This window comes from Hyalella azteca, unplaced genomic scaffold (assembly GCF_000764305.2).
Source record: "Hyalella azteca isolate HAZT.00-mixed unplaced genomic scaffold, Hazt_2.0.2 contig7236, whole genome shotgun sequence".
NCBI classification, from domain to species: domain Eukaryota; kingdom Metazoa; phylum Arthropoda; class Malacostraca; order Amphipoda; family Hyalellidae; genus Hyalella; species Hyalella azteca.
In genome coordinates this window covers 157,339-177,671 of record NW_025937364.1, presented here as the reverse complement: position 1 = coordinate 177,671, position 20,333 = coordinate 157,339, and the positions used below count along the sequence as shown (strand labels likewise).

General features: G+C 38.9%; 2 protein-coding genes across 2 annotated transcripts; one reads left to right on the top strand and one right to left on the bottom strand.

Annotated features, from left to right (window-relative positions):
• Positions 1 to 3,800: 3,800 nt before the first annotated feature.
• Positions 3,801 to 11,950, top strand: LOC108672471 (ubiquitin thioesterase trabid). Its single transcript, XM_018160136.2, has 10 exons — positions 3,801 to 4,056; positions 4,280 to 5,744; positions 6,118 to 6,317; positions 6,907 to 7,074; positions 7,857 to 8,035; positions 8,532 to 8,695; positions 9,266 to 9,402; positions 9,829 to 9,926; positions 10,192 to 10,340; positions 10,953 to 11,950. Exons 1-10 carry the CDS (start codon positions 3,855 to 3,857, stop codon positions 11,029 to 11,031), a joined length of 2,841 nt encoding a protein of 946 aa, XP_018015625.1. The 5' UTR covers positions 3,801 to 3,854; the 3' UTR covers positions 11,032 to 11,950.
• Positions 11,951 to 13,802: 1,852 nt separating this feature from the next.
• Positions 13,803 to 19,248, bottom strand: LOC108672470 (40S ribosomal protein S27). The gene is made up of 4 exons (XM_018160135.2): positions 19,136 to 19,248; positions 14,723 to 14,831; positions 14,405 to 14,515; positions 13,803 to 14,036 (listed from the first exon to the last, which is right to left on the bottom strand). Exons 1-4 carry the CDS (start codon positions 19,139 to 19,141, stop codon positions 14,008 to 14,010), a joined length of 255 nt encoding a protein of 84 aa, XP_018015624.1. The 5' UTR covers positions 19,142 to 19,248; the 3' UTR covers positions 13,803 to 14,007.
• Positions 19,249 to 20,333: the final 1,085 nt, after the last annotated feature.

Below are 20,333 nucleotides of genomic sequence, written 5' to 3'. Positions count from 1 at the left end.
TTTAGTTAGCCGTGCATGCCATGATCTTGAAATCTTAAGCGGACGTATAAACTCTTGTTTAATTAAATAGTGCAAACCCTGCCAAACTTCGTTCAATGAAGGACCGATATCGCGCAAGGTGAATGACATCGGGTTCGATATGACGTAGCAAATGGTAGCATGCATCACCTTCAAAGCGAAAGCATAGCAGCCAGTTAGATCAATTAAAATCAGTTAATCAGTTTTCGGATATTACATCAATTCAGATGTATATTAATTTACAGTCTATTCTATAATCGTTTAATCATTTAATATATTCATTAAATAAATTCGTTGGTGTACATAAAATTAACTCGGCCCTTCATCTTTATTTTAAATTTAGGTCGTGAAGCGGCATAGAACTCCTCTGACTCAAAACACCATCCAAGACAATAAATTGCGCATTTCTAATTGTCGGACTAAGAGCGTAAGGTCTAAAGACTTGGCCACAATGGATGAGTCGGTCCATTAATGGGCAGGGTGAGAGGTCCTGGTTCCCGGGCTGTTGGTGGAGAGTGGATCATGGTGAAACTGAAGCGAATAGGATACTACGGATGGGAGACGGGAGTAGGAAGGAGACGGAACAACCACAAAGGCGCAGCAATCATCCGTCCCCGTACTTCATCGCTACATCACCAACCATCTTCTCCAAATCATCAACCGGCCCCCCCGAATAATGAAAAAAATCTGCACTGACTGCTGTCAGAGCATTGTAATCACTGCCCTTGCCTTGGTACTTTTTCTTGGAATTTCCATTGGAAGGATTGACAACAATCAGATGCTAACAATGTACAGTCAAGTATGGGTCATGGGTCATAAGGATTTTAACGTATTCGGACCTATTTTACGTAAAATGCAGGAAAATTTACCTTTACCTTAGCTGGTCATTTCCTACGCAACCTTAAAATATCAAGATATTTGACAATACTGTCTTCTATCAGCATAAAAATAGCATTTTAATGCATAATTTCCTTATAAATATCCAATTAGAATATTAATTTACATATTTGTTCAGAAAATCGGCAAATATAGATACACATCGTTTCCAGCATCGATATGTTTCGTAAACTTTGTTCATAAGTATTTCTTAACTAGCTATGCTGTCATACTGGATCACTCCAATCCTGATGCTTCCGTGTTTGCCAAGAAGTAATTTTTACTTGCAAATTTCAACGTGCATGTATATTTTGGTACAGTTTTGGTCGGTACAGTTTTGAGTACCATGATTTGAACTCTTGAGTTGTGGGTTCAATCCCAGCTACCTGCTACAGGTCTAGTCAAGTAGGTGAGGTAGCCAAACAATTAAGCACATCAAAACTGGAGCGTGCGGAGTGAGTTTCATGCTCAAAACGGCAACTAGCTGTAAATATTCTGTGAAATTAAGAATTGGAGACTAGTCTAATGGTCTAACGGGCACCGAAACCAATATACTATGTACTATAAGTATAATATAGTTTTGTTCAAATAATAGAGATCCTAATGAGATGAGTGCAAACAATATTTATTGATGGTCCAATTTTAAAATTGTTTATGCATCTATTGATGTTTCCTCATTCGATAATAAAGGGCTCAAATAAAAAGCATGAGATAAAGACAGACTGACTAAAGTGTCCTATCAACATAATGTAAACAACATTTAAAAGCTATATCATTTCAGCATTCAAATGGTCTGAAACATCTCTCATGGATCACGTAAACAAAAGTCATGTTTTAATGTTTAAATGTATGTCCATACTGAGTTATAAATAGAGAAACTCCTTAGTGTTATTGTTGATTATAGCTATTCAAATATTCTATGCATTTTTTGCAATGATTTATTACGTAAAATATGCACAAATGCAATTTTCACAAATATGGTAACACATTACGACTCGGACAACTTACCAACGCATGTAGGTAAGGTAGATATTGCATTCAATGTGTTGAGTGATGACGCAACTTTTAGCAACAAGTTATAAAAATTCTTTTCATTGTAAAATATGATCAAGCCAACAAGTGTTATGGTGGGCACTTCACTGGAAGCATCTCCTGTAAAGCAATGACAGTTACGAAACACAAGAAAATAAAAAATGATGAACAAACCTATATTTCCTTTCATGTTCAGAAGAACTTAAATGTGCTACCAAACTGTAGACAGTAAACAAAACAATATGCTGGGCAGAAATAATGATGGAGTTTTTCTTAACCAAAGCCGCAGCTACGTTGCTTATCGCTGGGCCGCTTCAAATAAATGCCTTCACCTTCCACTGCTGCCATTTTGATAGAATGTATTATTTTAGCCAATTGAAGCAGTGAGTTGGGTGTTTGAGACCTGCAACAAGCTGTAAATATTTCTGCGATGCTAAGAATTGGCAACAGGTCTAATGGCCTAATGAACGCTGACACTGATATACATCTTATACGCAAATTTATATATCTTTTACATCTCGGTGTTATAAATTCTACATTCGGTACATCACTATAATGTTGGTTTGTCTTGTATATATTTCTAATGCTAAAGTTATCTTTGTTTAGAGAATAGAGCCAAGGCCCCATCCTTGCTTTGTAATGATCGTGACAGAGATGACCCGGAAAAACTGCTCGCCTCAGAAGCTAGACACAGCAGAGGCTGACCTGGCAATGCATCTCTCAGAGGTGTCTGACTGGTCCAATTCCAAAAAGCTGACTATGCCCAGGGACAATCCTCCAACACTCTTTTCTCTTCAGACACCCACCTATCTTTCACACATCTGTCTGCCTAAATCGGAAATAGCCTCATTTCCTTGGATACACCTACAAAATCCTGGGAGTCCCCTGGGAAAGTGAGATACTACTTGTTACACCTTTGCTTCCATCTATGTAGAATCATATGGCGCCCTGGCGGGCGCCAACTGGAGCTTCTCAGAGGAAGATATTGCCTCATTTAGAACCATCACACAACCAATCATAAACTACACAGCTCCCATCTGGCACCCCATTACATCTCACACTGATGTGGCAAGTCTACAAATGATATAGAACTTGGCTTTGAGAATAGTGTCTGGATGCCTCAAGATAACCTCTGTCAAACACCTCCATACCAAGACAGGAATCCTTTCCTTGTCATCTCATCTGGACCTTGCATGTGCGCAGTTCCATGGCTAGCGCTTCCCAGCCCTGCCACTCCTATCCTGTTGTCTCCACTCCTCCTGGAGTTTTGGAGTGGATTTATGCCCTATCCATATTTAGCCACCTAGTGGCCCCTGTCCTATACAATGGTACCTATCTTGCCTGCGCAGCTTACTCTCTGCTGGGAGATGTCTGCATCTGCTAGCATTAATGAAACCTTGGAATAAACAAGTTACTGGCTGCCTTGCTGCCTCTCATTTCTTGGCTTTTCCTCCCCACCACTCAGTGCTGGCTCAGCTTTTCATGGGCCACTGCAACTCCCTTGGCATCCTACACCTTCAGGGTTGGACATACTCTTAGGGCCCCTGCCCTGAGTGTGGGGTTCCCCTTCAGTCTACACTGCATCTTTTTGCCTGTACATACATGTTTTTCTATAACCCTCAGCATCTCCTCAGTGCTAGATAACTCGGTGGAGGCTGTGGCCTTTTTGGCCACCCTCCATACCTTTGCTCAATATTTCTTTGACCTCTTTTCAATATTTTGACACTATTGTGTAATGTGTGAATTTAATGCGGTAAATTTATAGTTGAGACACTTATCTTGTAAAGTTTTATTATTTTTATCGAATATCAACTATGAGTTTTCACCCATGTTTCTGATTATAGGTCTTTTATTAATAAGTTTCTGTTGTTTACAGATAATATTTTAGGAAATTAGAGGTGCTTAAGGGTAATTAGTCATTTCCCACAATGAGTGGAGGAGATGGAGAAGAGAACCAGAAGTGGCCATGCAATTTGTGCACTTACCTCAACTACCAGAGTGCACATCGCTGCACTATGTGCGGCTCCTCTCGTCCTGTACAACAAATCATCCCAACTAACCAGAGCAGCTCGTTTGATACTGACCCTCTTCCCTCTGCACCTTCTCCTCCTCCTAGGCCACATGACTCAGGTATTATTATTCTTAAAAAACTCGTTTTTTGATTCCCGACAGAGCATCTTCTGATGCCTGACAGAGATTTATTTTGCCCTAAACTACTATTTTCTTATGGATGCTACTGATGTTAGAAGATTAGTGTTATAGCACTGAACTTGATGTTATGTTTATTAATAATACATGATAATTTTTTGTACCTCATTTTGGTATATTGAATCCTAACGATTGCTTCTTACAGGAGGAGAGAAGTGGGCATGCACGCGTTGCACGTACCTCAACTACCCTCGAGCAATCCGCTGCTCCCAGTGCTCTAGTCAGAAGAACAGCTGCAGTGTAAGCCCTACTGACATCCGAGATGATGCCTTTGGTGCACACTCACCTCCTTCACAGCAAACGTCAAGAGCTACTATGTCTCCACAGTCTTCTTCTCCTACGTTCAAAATCAGTCTTGGATCCCCTACTAAGGTCGTGCATTCTCCCTCCCATAAGGCTCGTCTGTCTCCTCCTCTCAAGTCACGGCAGTCTCCACCATCTAAATCGCGACAATCGCCATCTCTCAAATCTCGCCAGTCACCTCCTCTAAAGCTCCATCAATCATCTCCTAAAGGACGTCGGTCGCCCCCGAGACAAGGCTCTCCAAAACAGGGGCCCAAGACTCCCAATTCTAAGTCAAGGGTCAATCATGAAACACAAACGAGTCCAAGTGGCATTCCCTCGCCAGAGCAGCAGTGCACACTGCAACACAAATGGTGCTGCCCCGCGTGCACTTACGAGAACTGGCCGAGATCTGTTCGCTGTATCATGTGCACCACTCCAAAAACTGCTCTGTCTCGAGACCTTGATGGCAGCAAACATAACGTGCCCGTTCCTCCCAATGGCAGTTATGAGACTTCAAAGAGCAGGCTTGGCTGCTCAGGGACAACATCCACCTCTGAATCCCAGACGGACGCCGAGTTTGAGTCCACTGGTAATAGTGCTGAATCTCAGTGTATAGAAAATCACGATTTAGGCAATGATGTAAATACGCCAAACAGTAGAAATCAAAAATCTACCGAGGGCTCTCTTGCCCTCACTGATATCTCTAAAACTTGTGAGAGTATAAATATCATTAATAAAAACCGCAGTGAGCTGGTGCTTGAAAAACAATCTAATAGACAGGAATCTTCTAAGTCTTCCTCTGGGAAGCCGTCATGTATAAATGATGCTTCCGCCATTAAAAGCAGCGACTACACCATCACTACCACAGCTTCATCACCCACTCATACAGCTGGATCTCACTCGTCGTCGGCTGGAAATAAAATATTATTTAGCACAGATCCAAACAATGGTTGTAGTTGCATCACTTCTAATGAGAAGGATGCATCATTGTGTAAAGTTAATGCGAATGAGATCTGTGTTGGAGCATCTGCTGTAGCAGTCAGTGGTGACGCGGGCGTCCGAGGTAGAGCCAACGAAGGGGCCATAGCACTAAATAACTATGAAACAGAACGGCTCTTGCGACAACTTCGACGGAGATTACGAGATGCAGATTTGGCGTTTTTAAACGCTTGTCTGGCAGTGGTTGAAGGAAACTATGAACCTGTTGAGCGATACTTATCTGCTGGAGGTGATCCTATGAGGAAACTTACTAGCACCGATATCAAGCTACTAGCACGCCCTTCTGCTTTTGACGAGGGACACACGCTGGTTCACTTAGCCATCAGGTAAGATCAATAAGTCTGGCGTTAAAAGTAAGTTTTCTCTGTCCTTACTTACCATCATCTCAACTTGTCTTAGATTCCGTGGAAGTGAAAGATGAATTGCGTAATCATTAGCTTAGTACAATTATCCGCTCAAACTAGCTGTATATGATGCTAGAAATTTGTTAGCACTCTTACTACGGTATGTTTAATTTAAGCAAATTTTATGAGTGTTGTCCGTAAAGAAATTTCTTAGTAACATATGTGGATTTTTCGAATCTCCAATAAGTGAAATGTTTGTGAAATCTCCACGTTTGAAATGCTTTGCCAATGTCAATGAACATACTATATTTGGACACATCGGCCTAGGAAACTAAACAGTGCAAACTTCATGCAGGTTTGGAAGAGAAGATCTGCTCGATACGATCCTATCTGGCATCCATGGTGGCGGTTGTGGAGCAAAAAGAGTGCCTTGTTTCGTGGCTCCTGAGTTGGCTACAGATATCCGACGCAGCATCGCTGCCTCCCTGCGCCAGCGGAGAGAGGCTTTCCCTTGCTACTGCGTGTCTGAGTTTGTCACCTACTCCCTACCTCCTGGTGAAGAAATATCTTCTTTGCTACTCTTTGACCACATGTTTATTCTTGTACTTTGACCATTTGTTTATTGTCAACGATCATGATTTTTTTTTGTTATCTATCCATAAACATAAATAATACTAATTTTTGGTTTACTGCAATGCGAGCACGAACACCAAATTAGCAATGCAAAATATTATATTGTATTGTTTAGTTTAATTTTTACGAAAGTACATCTTAGCATGCGACCATCTTCCCGGTTATCGAGACCCTTTCATCTCAACGACCGCCGTATTTTTTTTTGTTGTTGGTAATAAAATTATTCGGACAAAAGGCATTTTCTATTACGGCTGTCCCTGGAGAATGAATTAAGTGCGCTTAATGAGATTAAGCTAAATCGCGAATAAAAATCACCTACTATGATTTAAATTTAAGTGCTCTTCTTTTGCATTACAAGTTTTCAGCTAAACCCCTAATTATAACAATGGCGTTCACGACAAACACATAGATTCTGCTGCTAATATTGTTCAGCACCAAACCTAAGGCTCAAAATAACATGGTATTCTTTCTGCACCATAGACCTTATATTCATTTATGTTGCTCTCCACAGAGATCGAGCACCTTGGCAGCACTAGCGTGCAGGATCGGCTGTGGGACGAGCTACTGGACCGAGACGTTCAGAAGCAGTTAGAGGAAGATGCGCCCATCATCAACTGGTCACTGGAGCTCACAGAAAGACTTGGCTCCCGCCTCTACGCCCTCTGGAACAGGACGGCTGGTATATATACAGTCTTTGCGGAGTGTTTTGTAATTTGTTGGTGCATTCAACATACTATTATTTTCTTCGCCTCATCACAGCGTCGAATTGATATTGTATTTTCTATAAAAAACCGTAATTTGTCAATAATTTCCTGTAGGCCTATAGGGTAGACAATTGAAGTTTCAACTAGTTTTTATTTCGAAAAGTCATGCTAAAATTTAATTATATATTCGTTCTATTGATTATACGTCATTTTTGTTTATATTTATTTTCTGTTGCATGGTTCAACTTCCTGTCAAGTAGGTTTTAAATCGCATACATTAAAAAAAATCTTCATGAATGCGTTAACACGTTGACTACGATTGCTTCATCTTATACTATTATTTCATTTTTTGTACTTTTTTTAAGCAGGGTTGCCAGACGGTCATTTTTTTTCGGACAAATTCCGTGATATAGTTTTTCTCAATTGCGTTGGCCGGCTAAAAAAATTTATGATAGGGGTACTTCCTTTCCTAATTAAATTTTAAATACTGCAAAAAGAAAACAAATGGAATTTTTACAGCGGAACCTACAAATAAACTAGTATACATTGAATTATCGGCCTTTTTTCTTCTCGGATTTGGCCGATTTTAGGCAACCTGAATTGTGTACCACTACCTCCTGGAGAAATACATATCGTGGTACGCATATGTACCAATACGTAGTCAACGTGTTAAAAGTGTTATCCTCCATTTTAAAAATTTAACCTAATGAAATACCTTTCTTCTACGCTTAGTGCGGATTTCTTGAATCTTGTATAGGGGACTGTCTGCTGGACTCTGTGTTACAAGCCACGTGGGGCGTGTTCGACCGAGACAACTGCTTGCGACACGCCCTCGCTGCCTCCATCACGGACGCCTCGCATCTCCTCTACCCGCGCTGGAAAGAGTACGAGAGGCTGCAAGCTCGCATGCTCGATTACGCTGTTCCTGAGAACCAGGTGAGAACTTTGATGTTTTTTTAGTTCATGCCTAAAGAAAGTAAGAATGTATTTCTAGTTATCGCGACAATTAGTTATCTCCTTTCGACATTGTTAACACTTACTTGCTCCCGTTTTAATCACGTATTAAATTTCAATCAGATCCACCAAACAAATAGACATGAAAAATAAAATATACTCAAGCCAATGACGAAATTTTTCAATCTAGTTGGTGCTACCATATCGGAGCTTTCGCTTTAGTTAAGAACACATCAGGTTAAACCTGACTATCTTTTAGTTTCCATTGCTCAGTAATTGTTGAACTTGACATTCCGCCTAAGTGTGTTGAATGTTCGATTATGTTTAGTATAAAGATGTTTGGTGTAAAGTACAATAACGGAATTGTTCAAAAATTTTCCATAACTCAGCATGTAACGGTATGTGTTGAGTTTCCTGAGAATTAAACAAATATCAACAAATCTCGGTATATTTTGAACGTTGCCACGATTATCGGCAGGTACTGGAGGAATGGGCCGAGCTGGTGTGCCTTGCATCGCAGCCTGGAGCAGCATTAGACCAACTTCACATTTTCGTCTTGGCGCATATTTTACGCAGGCCCATAATCGTGTACGGTGTCAAGTGCGTCAAAAGCTTCAGAGGCGAAGACTTGGGCTTCGCCAGGTAGGTCCTGTGCACGGGCACTTGCTGCTACTTTATACGTCGTCAGTGTCAATACAACGACTAATGGATAACTCCTATGTATCTTGTTTACCATTTGTGCTACTAGTTTTAAACTTGGAAAATTGTCTTCCATATGAAACTAGGCAGCTCGATGTCATACTTTAAATTTAGTAAACTTATATATACTAAGTTGTAGTTTAATAATATGCCTATGCGATGTGCGGCTACAATTATTTTCAGTACTGCAGTGCGATAATGATAATTATGACGACTTGATTATAAAATCATGAACGTTCTACTCATATATTCATTTTATCGCATAAAATGGAATGTGGATTAATACAGATATGCTTTCTACAACCAAAGGTAATGTAACATCGTTGCAGCCTTTGTAAGAAGGCTTTGGGTTCCACTTGCTTGAGACTCTTTAAACACTGTGGCCGGTCTAATCGCAACTTGTTGTCAAAGTTGAAGATCGAGTCGCTTTCCTTAATCACGCGCCTATGTGCATTATTACATCATCAAATTTTAGGTCTAAGTAAGCTCCATCGCTCACCTATGTTTGAGCAGATTCGAAGGTGTTTACTTGCCTTTCTTGTGGGATGCGAGTTTCTGCTGCAAGTCCCCTATAGCCTTGGGCTATACGCGCGGCCACTTTTGTGCTCTCGTGCCCATCTGCCCTCAGTCCTTGCCAGCGTCTGCAGCTGGTGAGAGATTTTCTAACAATTTCTTTTGAAATCTGCATATTTATTGGCTGTCACTTGCGTTTCAATGCACTTCGGTAATACTCATTATTATTACATCGAAATATCGTTGATCGCTCACACGTTAAAGCTATCGGCAAGTCTCTAGTTGTATACGTGTACTAATAAGCATTATTATTAGTGTAAGTAGTAGATAATTGGTGTCAAAACCATTTAAATTATTTAAATTTGTGAAACGCTTTAGATTAAATCCATTTTTTGATTAGCTTTATAGTCAATGTAGTGTGATTGCAGTACAAATTGAGATCTAAAGTGTGGCAAGCGAACGACAGCGCAATTATCGGACCATGATCATTACATTACGACTACGAAAGTCTCATCAATGCCGAAAAATATTACATGCTTGAAATGCATTTATTTGTCAAACAGGTGCCATCTTGGACCCAGGAGAGTCTCAACTCGTGTTTCTTCCTCTGATGAGTAGCGACGGCAAGCTTCTGCCCGTCCATTTCCTTTCTCAAGCCGAGGTGAGCGTCAATACAAGCTTCTGTAGTGAAGTGTTCCCTCTGCTTTAATTTGCTGTTATTGCGATAGTTTTATTGTGTACGTTCGAATTTACAACTCTGCTCCCGTGTCGCCGCGCTCTTGCTTCGCACTTCAACCCAGTCACTCTTAAAGTCTATGTAGTTGAATTTACAAAGCTCATTGGCACTCATGAGCATTCCACTAAAAAATAAATATAATTCAGGTTGAGAAGTATTTCAGTATTTGGCATGACGTTTTATTGTACAGGTGGGATGCGAGGCCGGGCTGTTAAGAGAGTGGCTGGAAGTATGTCAGAGCGACACTGGGCTTCTCGTGGCACAGCAGAAACTTCACAAGAAGCCTCTTCCTGTGGCTCAGATGACGGAGGAGTGGCTCAACTATTATCGCACCATGGCGTGAGTGGCTTACTTATTTCTTAAAATTATTTCTTTTCACAAGTTGTGCTGCTGCTCTGCATTTCTCTTCCTAGAATTTTTAAAAGTTTTACATATTTGAACCGTTCATTGCAGTCGTAATCTGATCATTGATTGTGAAGGGCTCATAAGAAATAATCCATTCTGAATCTCTAACCCTGTTCCAATGTCGTTATGTCCTCTCAGAAACTCCAAGACATGAATTCAGTAACCATTGTTTATAATTGTATTCATATGCACGATCTATTTTTCAGAAATTACGCATTCATACCTCTACATTAACTCCTACAACAGTTGTTTGCGTCCTTAGGAATAAAAATGTTAGCTGACACAATTATAATGTGTAGCATATCCGTCAATTTTCATCGCTATTATCAATAAGAGAAAGCCCTAGGTATTTTGGTAACCAATGAGATACCCTTTTTATGATGGTTTTGTTACAACGATCGTCTTGATAACTTTGCCCGTTCCTGTATTTACTATTGAGCGCACGACATATCGTTGATCGCTCACACCTCACTTGAAGCACTTTCTCATTAATTGGCGAAATAATTTTAAGTGTGCTTTTAATTAAATGCACCTGTTATTTTTAAGGCAAATGGAAGGCGCTCCCTTCGCTCGTCCAGTTACTACTCAAAACTACTCAAGTGACGGCGACTCGGAGGAAGAATGACAACTGAGCTGTTCTTCCTTGCGCACTTCAAGGAGTCGGAGGGTGGAGTAATGTAAACACAGATCAATTCACTCATTTCCTGCGGGAAGTCCATTTGGCTCTATATGGATGATTGTATTACCAAAATCTGCATTCATTTAGCCATTGTTTGAAATTATTATAGTATTTTGGTAAATGAATGACAGGGAACAAAAATACTAGAGAATCTCATACTAAGTTCTACCTCCTGAAAACAAATAGAAACCGCCTGCCGCAAATAGAGTTAACATGGAGCCGTCGTGACGCTCATCGTCAAGTGCTGTGTTAGCTTGATGTTTTTCAGCTATGTGCTTAAGATGTCTTACGCGCTCAGAATTGTCACTCGGCTCTTGTCTTGTCGACGAATGTTTTGATTCCAGCGTTTCACCAATCCTGCCAAACTGTTCTTTGTGCTCAGCATTAGTAAAAAAAATTGAATCAAATATCATCTCTGTTCAGGAGAATCCTGCTGAGCTTTGGCGCCAAGCTAGAAATAGCCAGTTTCAATAAATGCCGCATTCAATCCTTCTGAATAAATGTCAATCTCTTCCCGGAAGAAAATTTGATAATGCCAAGTGGAAAATAATCTTTATGGTTGTCGGAATTTCGAAATTAATTATTATATACCGTTTCGTGCGAGTACTACGTACAATATTTCTAGCAGTGTTTGCCTATAGAGTACAAATTTTTAACTCGCTTTCTTCACCGCCAATCTGTATCTTATTTTCAATACCTTCATACAAATCGCACTATGCTTAATTCGTGAGAAAAATTCTTTTGTTAATTCATTTTTTTATCATCGCGATTCTGGTCCATGAATCTGCCACCGTAATAAGTAATAAAGGTAGAATCCATTCGTAGTTAATTCCCGTAAGTGTAGTTTGATTTTAGTGTCAATTTATGATCATAGCAGTTCGTTTAATATTGTAATTTACTTGTAATTAGCCTGGGATTTGGATGCTTTTGCCGGTCCAAAACCTCTTTCACGGTAGACTTTTGGACATTTTGTCGGTGTTGAGACGTAGCTATGGGCCTATTGTGCTTCTTTGTTCGACACTGACGGTGTTCTGTGATATTAAGAGCAGCTGACTGACGTGACATTATTTACCAATGACACTACGGCAAGGCATGGCTCTGGATTATTCAAAAACACCACGACTGTTGTCTTAAATTAGTCATTTTTGCTTTTACGCGTGTAAGGGGTATAGATGATGCAATAAATTGAGAGAGCCGTTTAATGATATTTTGGTCATTTGTTTAGCGTTTTGATGGGTCTGTATTCGACGCAGTGGCGATCCCGTGCCGCCTCAATCTCAGTGTGCAATCATATGTGTCAAATAATTTCTATGCTGTTCTTGCTAACGTAACAGACTAAGTATTTCCGTCACTCAGTTTTCAGGCGTGTATTATTTTAAGGTCATACTCACTTTACTTGACGTGCAAATCTACCTTGCTACCCACATTTCGCGTTGCATGCGATGTTTTTCACCAGCCAAATGGCAACACTCGCCAAGCTTTAATTCTGTGATATAATTGAGCTCGTACAGATGAAATGTACCTTCACTATGGAACTTTTTTTTCTTGCACAATTTATACGTGTATCTTGTTCACTTAGTTTTCCTTACGTATTTATTATGTTGAGCTTTTGGTAGCTACAGAAGCCTAGTAATCGCATCACGGGGGCTCATTTATTTTTCGCGTGACCTGAATGTCTACTTATCCAGCTGGGCTTTAATGCACTTGAATATTGAACTTGACTTCTTGTCTGCTGCTATAAAATCACTTCTTACGATGCGAATAATGCTGAATTAGTCTGTTCGGTGTTCCAGTTTATTAAATCGAGGGAAAAAATACAGCAGAGTTTTCAGTTTCTGACTATGGGATCATTCAGAAAACTGCCGTTTGTGATTCAAGATATCAATGGAGGCAAATCTGGTACTTTACCCTCTACCGCCGTATGTCACTCTCTGGGAAGATGACTTTCAAATTAAATTGTACGAAACTATTGAGTGTAACAACCTGAGGTTTGTACGTAACAGAGAAAATGTCAAAGTTGTCGTACGTGGCGGCAACCATCAGTGCAAGTCATTTTGCGCTCACTGGAACGTATACTTTTTTGGGAGCAGGCTTGTGACAATATTGCTCCGGTTGCTAATGTCAGGCGGTAGAGGGTCAACAAAAGTTTTCATCTCCGATGGCCGTTAGATTTGTTATTGTTGATATCTGAAAGAGTTCTTCGTGAATTAACATTTATACGACTATACTCTAAGCTGACAAGTTGTTAATCGTTTTAAAGGTTTATAATTAGAGAACCCTGTAGTCGCCTTCCCGTAGCTCGCACGAAACCGATGACTTATTTTGCAGATCTCTAATATTTAAGGCCTATCTTGTAAAAAATGAGTGGTTAGCCATGTGGTCTACGGTACAGGCTGCCGTAACTACAGGCCTGTACTGAGAATATGGAAATAAGTAAAAATTACAAATTTGTTTTCATTTTCACCATTAATTAGGTTAGCTCATTTCAATTGTCAACATATCGCCGTGATATCCAAATGTGATTCGAGTTGGAATATAATTATGACACGTATATCAATTATAGATGAAGTTTATCTATCTATCTCAACATCGAGCAGGCCGGAGATCGCATCCGTATATGCATTAAAAACCATCTTGATACCCAGTACATTCGAGTTCGAGCCTGCGAACTAAATCTTTTATCCAAGTAAATGACGGGGAACAAATCAAAGAAACAATTACTTCACGCGTGTATTGGATACCAATGAGTGCAAAAAAGTACGCTGAGTAGACGGTCGGCACGAGGACAATTTAATCTTACCAGCCAGCCACCAACAGAGTCGGAACGTCCAACATCTATGACGGCAGCGGCCATTACGCAACTGCAGCGCCGCCATCGCACTATCAGCACCGAACATGCGCGGCTATGTCCAGGACTCGGCCTTACATAGGCTTCTTCCTAAACGAGCAACCTGCATAGAAAATGAGATTATTTAATGTATTTAATGTTTTCCATTCTGTTTGCAATATATTTCAATTAGACAAATCAATCACAGTTGCTTGTTGCACTGATGTTTAAGATAAATATATAAATCCTCCGGATGAGATTTGATAGCCAAATTTTCATAAGGAAATATGGAAACTAACATCATTAGAGGATTCACTGCTAAAGCTATCTTTTCAACTGTTGATTTTGACCTCTCGGCCCAGTCGGTCAAATCAAGATTGCCATCTGAAGGATTGAAGTAGTTAAATAAATATAGAAAATAAAATTTATCAACACCTAGTATTTTTCACAAAAATAAGTTAAAAATCGTGCATTTAATTGATCTGTCCTCACCATCGGTGAGGCGAGCTCTTCCTCCAGTGGGCTGGCACAAAACATTACTACAGCCTTTGCAGAGCACAACACTCTGAGCATGTGAAAAGACGTAGCTGATTTTGAAGCATCCTGCAAAGAAAAAAATTAATAATGAATAAATATCATATATGGAGTCACATATCATTTGTTACGAAGCATTGATGTCATGCATCTATTAGAAGAAGTGAAACGAACTAATTCTGGTCAATATCTATCGATTCAATCGCATAAGTATTGAGAATCACTAATCATCAAACAAAATATGAAAGGTTCAACAAATATTCAGTGGGGTATTACCAGGGCACTTGACATCCATGAAGAAGGAGTTGGGATGAGGAACAAGCCGCTTTAGCTTGCAGGTTCTCTTCCATTCCTCTTTGCTGGGGTTCAACAGATCCTTGGCGAGCTGAAATAAAGTTTTAATAAGTTGACAGTAGAACGAAAGTGATTGATCACAATAAGTAACTTGACTGATCAATTGGTACATTGATACTGCATTATACAAATACTTCTTGCAGAGCCACAGAAATTCATCAAGCACAATTCTGAGCTGCAGATAAAAAAAATTTTTGTTAAAATTTAAAGGATGAAAGAAAAAAATTTTATGAGAAAACAGTGGGATGAACAGATAGCAATTATCATTGACTAGTTGACAGTCCTCTGTGAGTAAGATTGAGAATCGGAAAAGTTTTTGGACAATGGGCAGAAGTAGATGGGGAAAATGGTCATTGATGCAATAAAGTAAATAAAAATTATCTGAATGCATAATACTCCAGTCCTACAGGAGATGGTCCTCTCCTCTAAAAACATATAAACTAAACTAATTTCACATAACTTTAGAAGAAATAAACTCAGCACTTTGAAATTTTTATAAAAATCTGAGCCTTCCGCTACTCAACATGCCCCACAATTTCCATTCTTCTATTGCTGGTTGGTTTTTACCTGAGAAGCGAAATTGCACAAAATGGGAAAGAAACATGTACTTGCAAAAAAAAAATTTCATTAGGCTGCAAAACTTGAAAATAATTATTCAAGTGCAGCATATGTTTAAAATAGTACGTACCTAGAGGATTTGATATTTTTCTTAATTATCAGCCTCTCATTCATGTATGTTATAATGTTAATCCAAAATATAAACTGGTAACTTTTGACACACTTTTTCAGTCTTGATTAATGGACTTGATAGGATTAAATAAATTTAAAACAATCTATTCTTAAAAAGTATAATGTACATGAAAGCCATCAACATTTAACAAGTTTTTTGAAGAACCAATGTGGGTGCTTGCATGCTCCACTTCAATACACTACAGTAGGCAGATAAGAGCAACTTTAATGGTATATCTCTCAATTCTGTAGCTTCAAAACTGTAGGGGATAGGTTGAATGCTCATAAAGTTCGAGCATTCTGGACAGCTGACAATCCCCCAACCAATTCCGGCATGCTATATATAGGCATTTATTGTAGCCAGGATACTAAAGTAAGGCAATATTTCAGTTGGAAGCCAGCCACAGATGCAGAGGACTGCATGAGCACCTTCCCAAGGATAGCTTGGGGGCATGGTTTGATTAGTATAAGGTTGATCAATGAGAAGCTCATTTTTGTAGATGTAGCTTGACGTTTGCCTGTAACATCACTTATCTCAGTGACGTCACAGGCATTAACCAATCACCAAAATGCAATCAAACCAGTTGACCAATCCATCCTGGGAATGAAGGGATTGTTTATGTTTTTCAATCTAAGTGACATAACAAGAAAGCTGAACTGAAAGAACTCATGGGTCAGACTTCATCTAAACTCCTTGTGGGTCAACCTTATATAGTTCAACCATGGCTTGGGGTTAACTGAAGCTCAATGCCAAGAGAGCGTACTTTATATGTGCTGGCAGCTAATTCCCCCCCATAGACATTTGTTAAGACATTGACACAACCTAAATCTTTCACAATCTGTCATGAACGCATAAATCAACATACAGAGATGATTTTGGTACCGTTGGATAGGTCAGAATTGCAGCTTTAAGATGAGCATGAAAACATGAAAAGCCAAAAATTACAATTTTTTACCTAGGCGCTACCCTCAAGGGGAGCATCTACATCTATAGGTACCAAAAAAGAAAAAAACTTTTATTTATGGACAGAGCATTTTGAAACACAGTTAAAATGAAAATTTAAGACTTTTTGTTCAAGTAAATTTTTCAGAGAAGTGAAAGGAAATTTGAAACTCACAGAAAATGGCAAAAGAGTGGGGGGGGGGGGGTACTGTAAAAATCTATCTCCTCCTAGGATTTTCAAACTAAAACATCAAGAGACATGTCATTTGATGCATTAAGACCATGTCCAAAGATCCTTCAGTTTTTTGTAATTAGTTTATTTTTCTGATTTTTTTTTTTTCAATTTTGAACCCTCCCTCCCTTTCTTTCAATATATAATCAAAACAAAAAATTAATAAAAAAATTACCAGAGGACCTCTACAAATTTTTTTACTAATTGAATGGTTCATTTCTCAATGCTATAGCTTGAAAATCATAGTAGGAGATAGTTTTTCAAGATGAAAATTCCAACGTTTCAGGAGAGCCAAAAAACTGAAATTTGTGATCAATTTGTGGGCTCTTTAGATGTGCAGTTTCTGGACCTTTAAAATGAGCCTAAAAACCGGAGTAACAATTTTCAATTTTTTGCCAAGACACTTCCCCTAAGATCACATAATTGAAATAGGCATGAAATCTTACATTTATATTGCAATGTATTTTAATTTTTTTTTCAAGAAAATAGTGGTTCACCAATGTGTCATTTCCTGATATTGAAAACTTTTGTGGTTCAGTACCAGGCTCCCATCAAAATATCCTGCATAAAAGCAGCATAATGAGGGTACCCAAAATGCTTCATTGATGAACACATAGTCAGGGCTAAAAAAGTTCCATTTTTTCTGAAATATCACAACTCCAATATCATAATTACAGTAGAATTAGATATGAAATTTCACAGCTTTAATGTCATAATTTTTTGTCTGCACTTTGCAAACATGTCATTTTATAAAATTTTCAACTTCCACAATCCGCAGTATACATACTTCAATGCTCCTGCGGGCCTTCTGCCAAAATAACAAGCAGAACGTAATAACAACAACTTATTAAGTCAACACAAAACGTTCCCTTGAATATAGCATAGTTGTGGTCATGTCAGAGCAGTTAGACTGCATTATCACTTGTTCAGTTGCTGCTTAAGGCAAGACAAATGTTAGCGCCTGATTTTAGGGTAAAATTTAGAGATGTGGAGGTAACTCATGCATGGGACTTTGTAAATAATAAGTTCACAGCTTGTAAATAGCTTTACACAGCCGAGATATGGAATCCACAGCTCAAAGAAATGGAGTCACGGCTGGCGAACCCGTAAAACAATGGCTCAAAAAATCCAGTCCCTGCTTGCCAAGTAGGCCTAGCTATTTTCCATGCCTGCACATAGTTGCAATCACATGAGACTGCAATATAGCTAACTGCATTGTTTCTTCAACAAAATTCTGTAACATAACATGTTCAAATTTCAATTGTCTCTAGCTTGATGAAAATATTTCATGAACATTTCAACTTCAAGGTTAAAGTTAGAGATATGGATGGGGTAACCGGGGATCGGGTAACACGAGTGCATGCAAACTGCAAAGTTATGTGTATGCCCATGCAAATAACTTTACAGCTAATGAATAGCTCTCCAGTCTTCTCCATTTCTCCACGCCTCCACACTCCACAGGCCACAGCCTTGATAAGCATAAGGTATTCATGGGTCAAAAAATCAAATCACAGCTTGGAAATCTATAACACAGTGCCCTCGGAAGCTCTCACATGACAGATGGCTCTGATCAGCTGATGCACTACGCCACTACCTATGTAGGTGCACTGATGCACCAAAAATGATCACTGTGGAAGCTATGGAGCCTCAAAATTTCAGTAATAAATAGGAAAATTTCAATCCTGAAGTGTGCTTTACTGCTTCTTCATATATATTGATATATTACCCTCCTTAATTCCACCTGCATGAAGTAGGCTAGTAGAGTACTAGAATGATTCATAGTGGTTATCACTGATCAACTAAACTTTTTTGTTGACCTTCCTTGTTGAGTCAGCTGCCACTGCATAGTGGCAAAGCAGAGTTTTTTAGACTCTCCCTCAAGCTTGTTTTTGAGTCCTGTACCTATGTAGGTAGGCCAGTTAAGTAGGTATCATGGATACCAGCATTAACTATCATACATAATAGGTAAATTGGTTCAAATCTTGAGTAAATGAGGAAATTAAAAATGAATTGATTCTAAAAAATCTCTGGTTTGCCACTATGGCTGCCAGTCTGCCAAGTGCCACTGTTTCATGCCGGTTTAAGTTTTAACTTTAAGTTTAACGCATGACTTTTTAGTTTTTGAGGCTACTCAAAATTGTTGAGCCATAATGCATAGATATTACCATGACGTTATGCATGCTTTATAAAGGGCATAAAAACTTTGTTAGACTAGTTAATTCATAGCACAATGCACACACGCAAAATGATATAGATTTTTAAATATTTCTAAGTGACTAAGATTCTAAGAAGCAAGATCAATCTCGAAAACTTTGGCAATTGCATGAAACTTCAACATTATCCAAGTGCAGGGCAGCAGGAGCACATAATAAGTACAATAATTAATTTTATAGCACTTTAACGGATAGGTGTTAATATCTATATCACATACCGGCATTGTGAATAGAACTTGTACGGCAGATTTGTATCAAATATCAATGTCGAGCTTGACAGCACTCTTCCACACTACGCGACGAAAACAAACAAGACCGAACTGAGCTGAAGGTTCTTATTATTGCAGCTGTTGCCACATCATACACAAAAAGACTTGCGCTTCATGGTGCAATAGCACTTTGTATTAAAAACATATGTAAGCACGTAAAAAGTAACAACATACGATTAATTAGCTAAATTACCCTCAGAATAGAAATTTAGCAATTATCGTTCGGGGTATCAGTAATTCTAAATAGTTAATGAGTTGAAACCCATTTCTGCCCATATATGAGAATAAATTAATTGTTATTTGAAAAATAAGAGTAGGATTAAACTATCTATCTCGTTTTGCGACATTAGCAGAACATGCAGCACCTGTGTCGCTGCATATTTCGAACTTCGAGAGATGGTCGTAACTTGTGCAATAATTATAATTTAACGACAACGCTGCTGGTCCGCTGGATTGCGCTTAGGTAACTTCTACAAAATTTACATCTTCTACAATCTATTTTTATATTAAAGTCCTGAATGTGTTTTCAAATCGATTAATCTCAATTGTTACCAGAGTATTGACGCACTAGAGAGGCGCGGGTTCGATCCCAGCTCTGTGCGACAGTTTCTAGTCAGAATCGGCAAGGAGGCCGGGCGGTTAAGCACAGCAGAATTGTAGCAGTGCGTTGCAAGTTCGAGACCTCAAAATGCTGTGATTGTTCTGCGATGTTAAGAATCGGCGACAGGCCTACAGCCTAATAAACGCTGAAACCGCTATTATTATTATTAAAAACATTATTTCGTCTTTGTGACGACTCGGGCCAAAGATTAATTTCCGAAATTGTAATTAAACTAAAAGCGCTTAAATTTACCCGTGTAATAGCCAAGACAATTAGACACCATAGGGCATGAATCACAATTTTAATTCATTTTTCGTCATTCTGAATATTTTTTCATGAACCTACAAAGAGTAAAACAAAAGCAGGGCTATTACTCGTTTCAAATTCATCGTGTTAATTCAAACGCAATTCAAGCAGTTATTAGCCTTTAGAAGCTTTTCAACAAAATATTTCCTTATGCGTTAAATTGTCTTAATTACGAGTAACTTCGCTCTCAGAGACATTTCTACAGAAAAAAAAGGACAAGTAACAATGCACTTCCGGGTT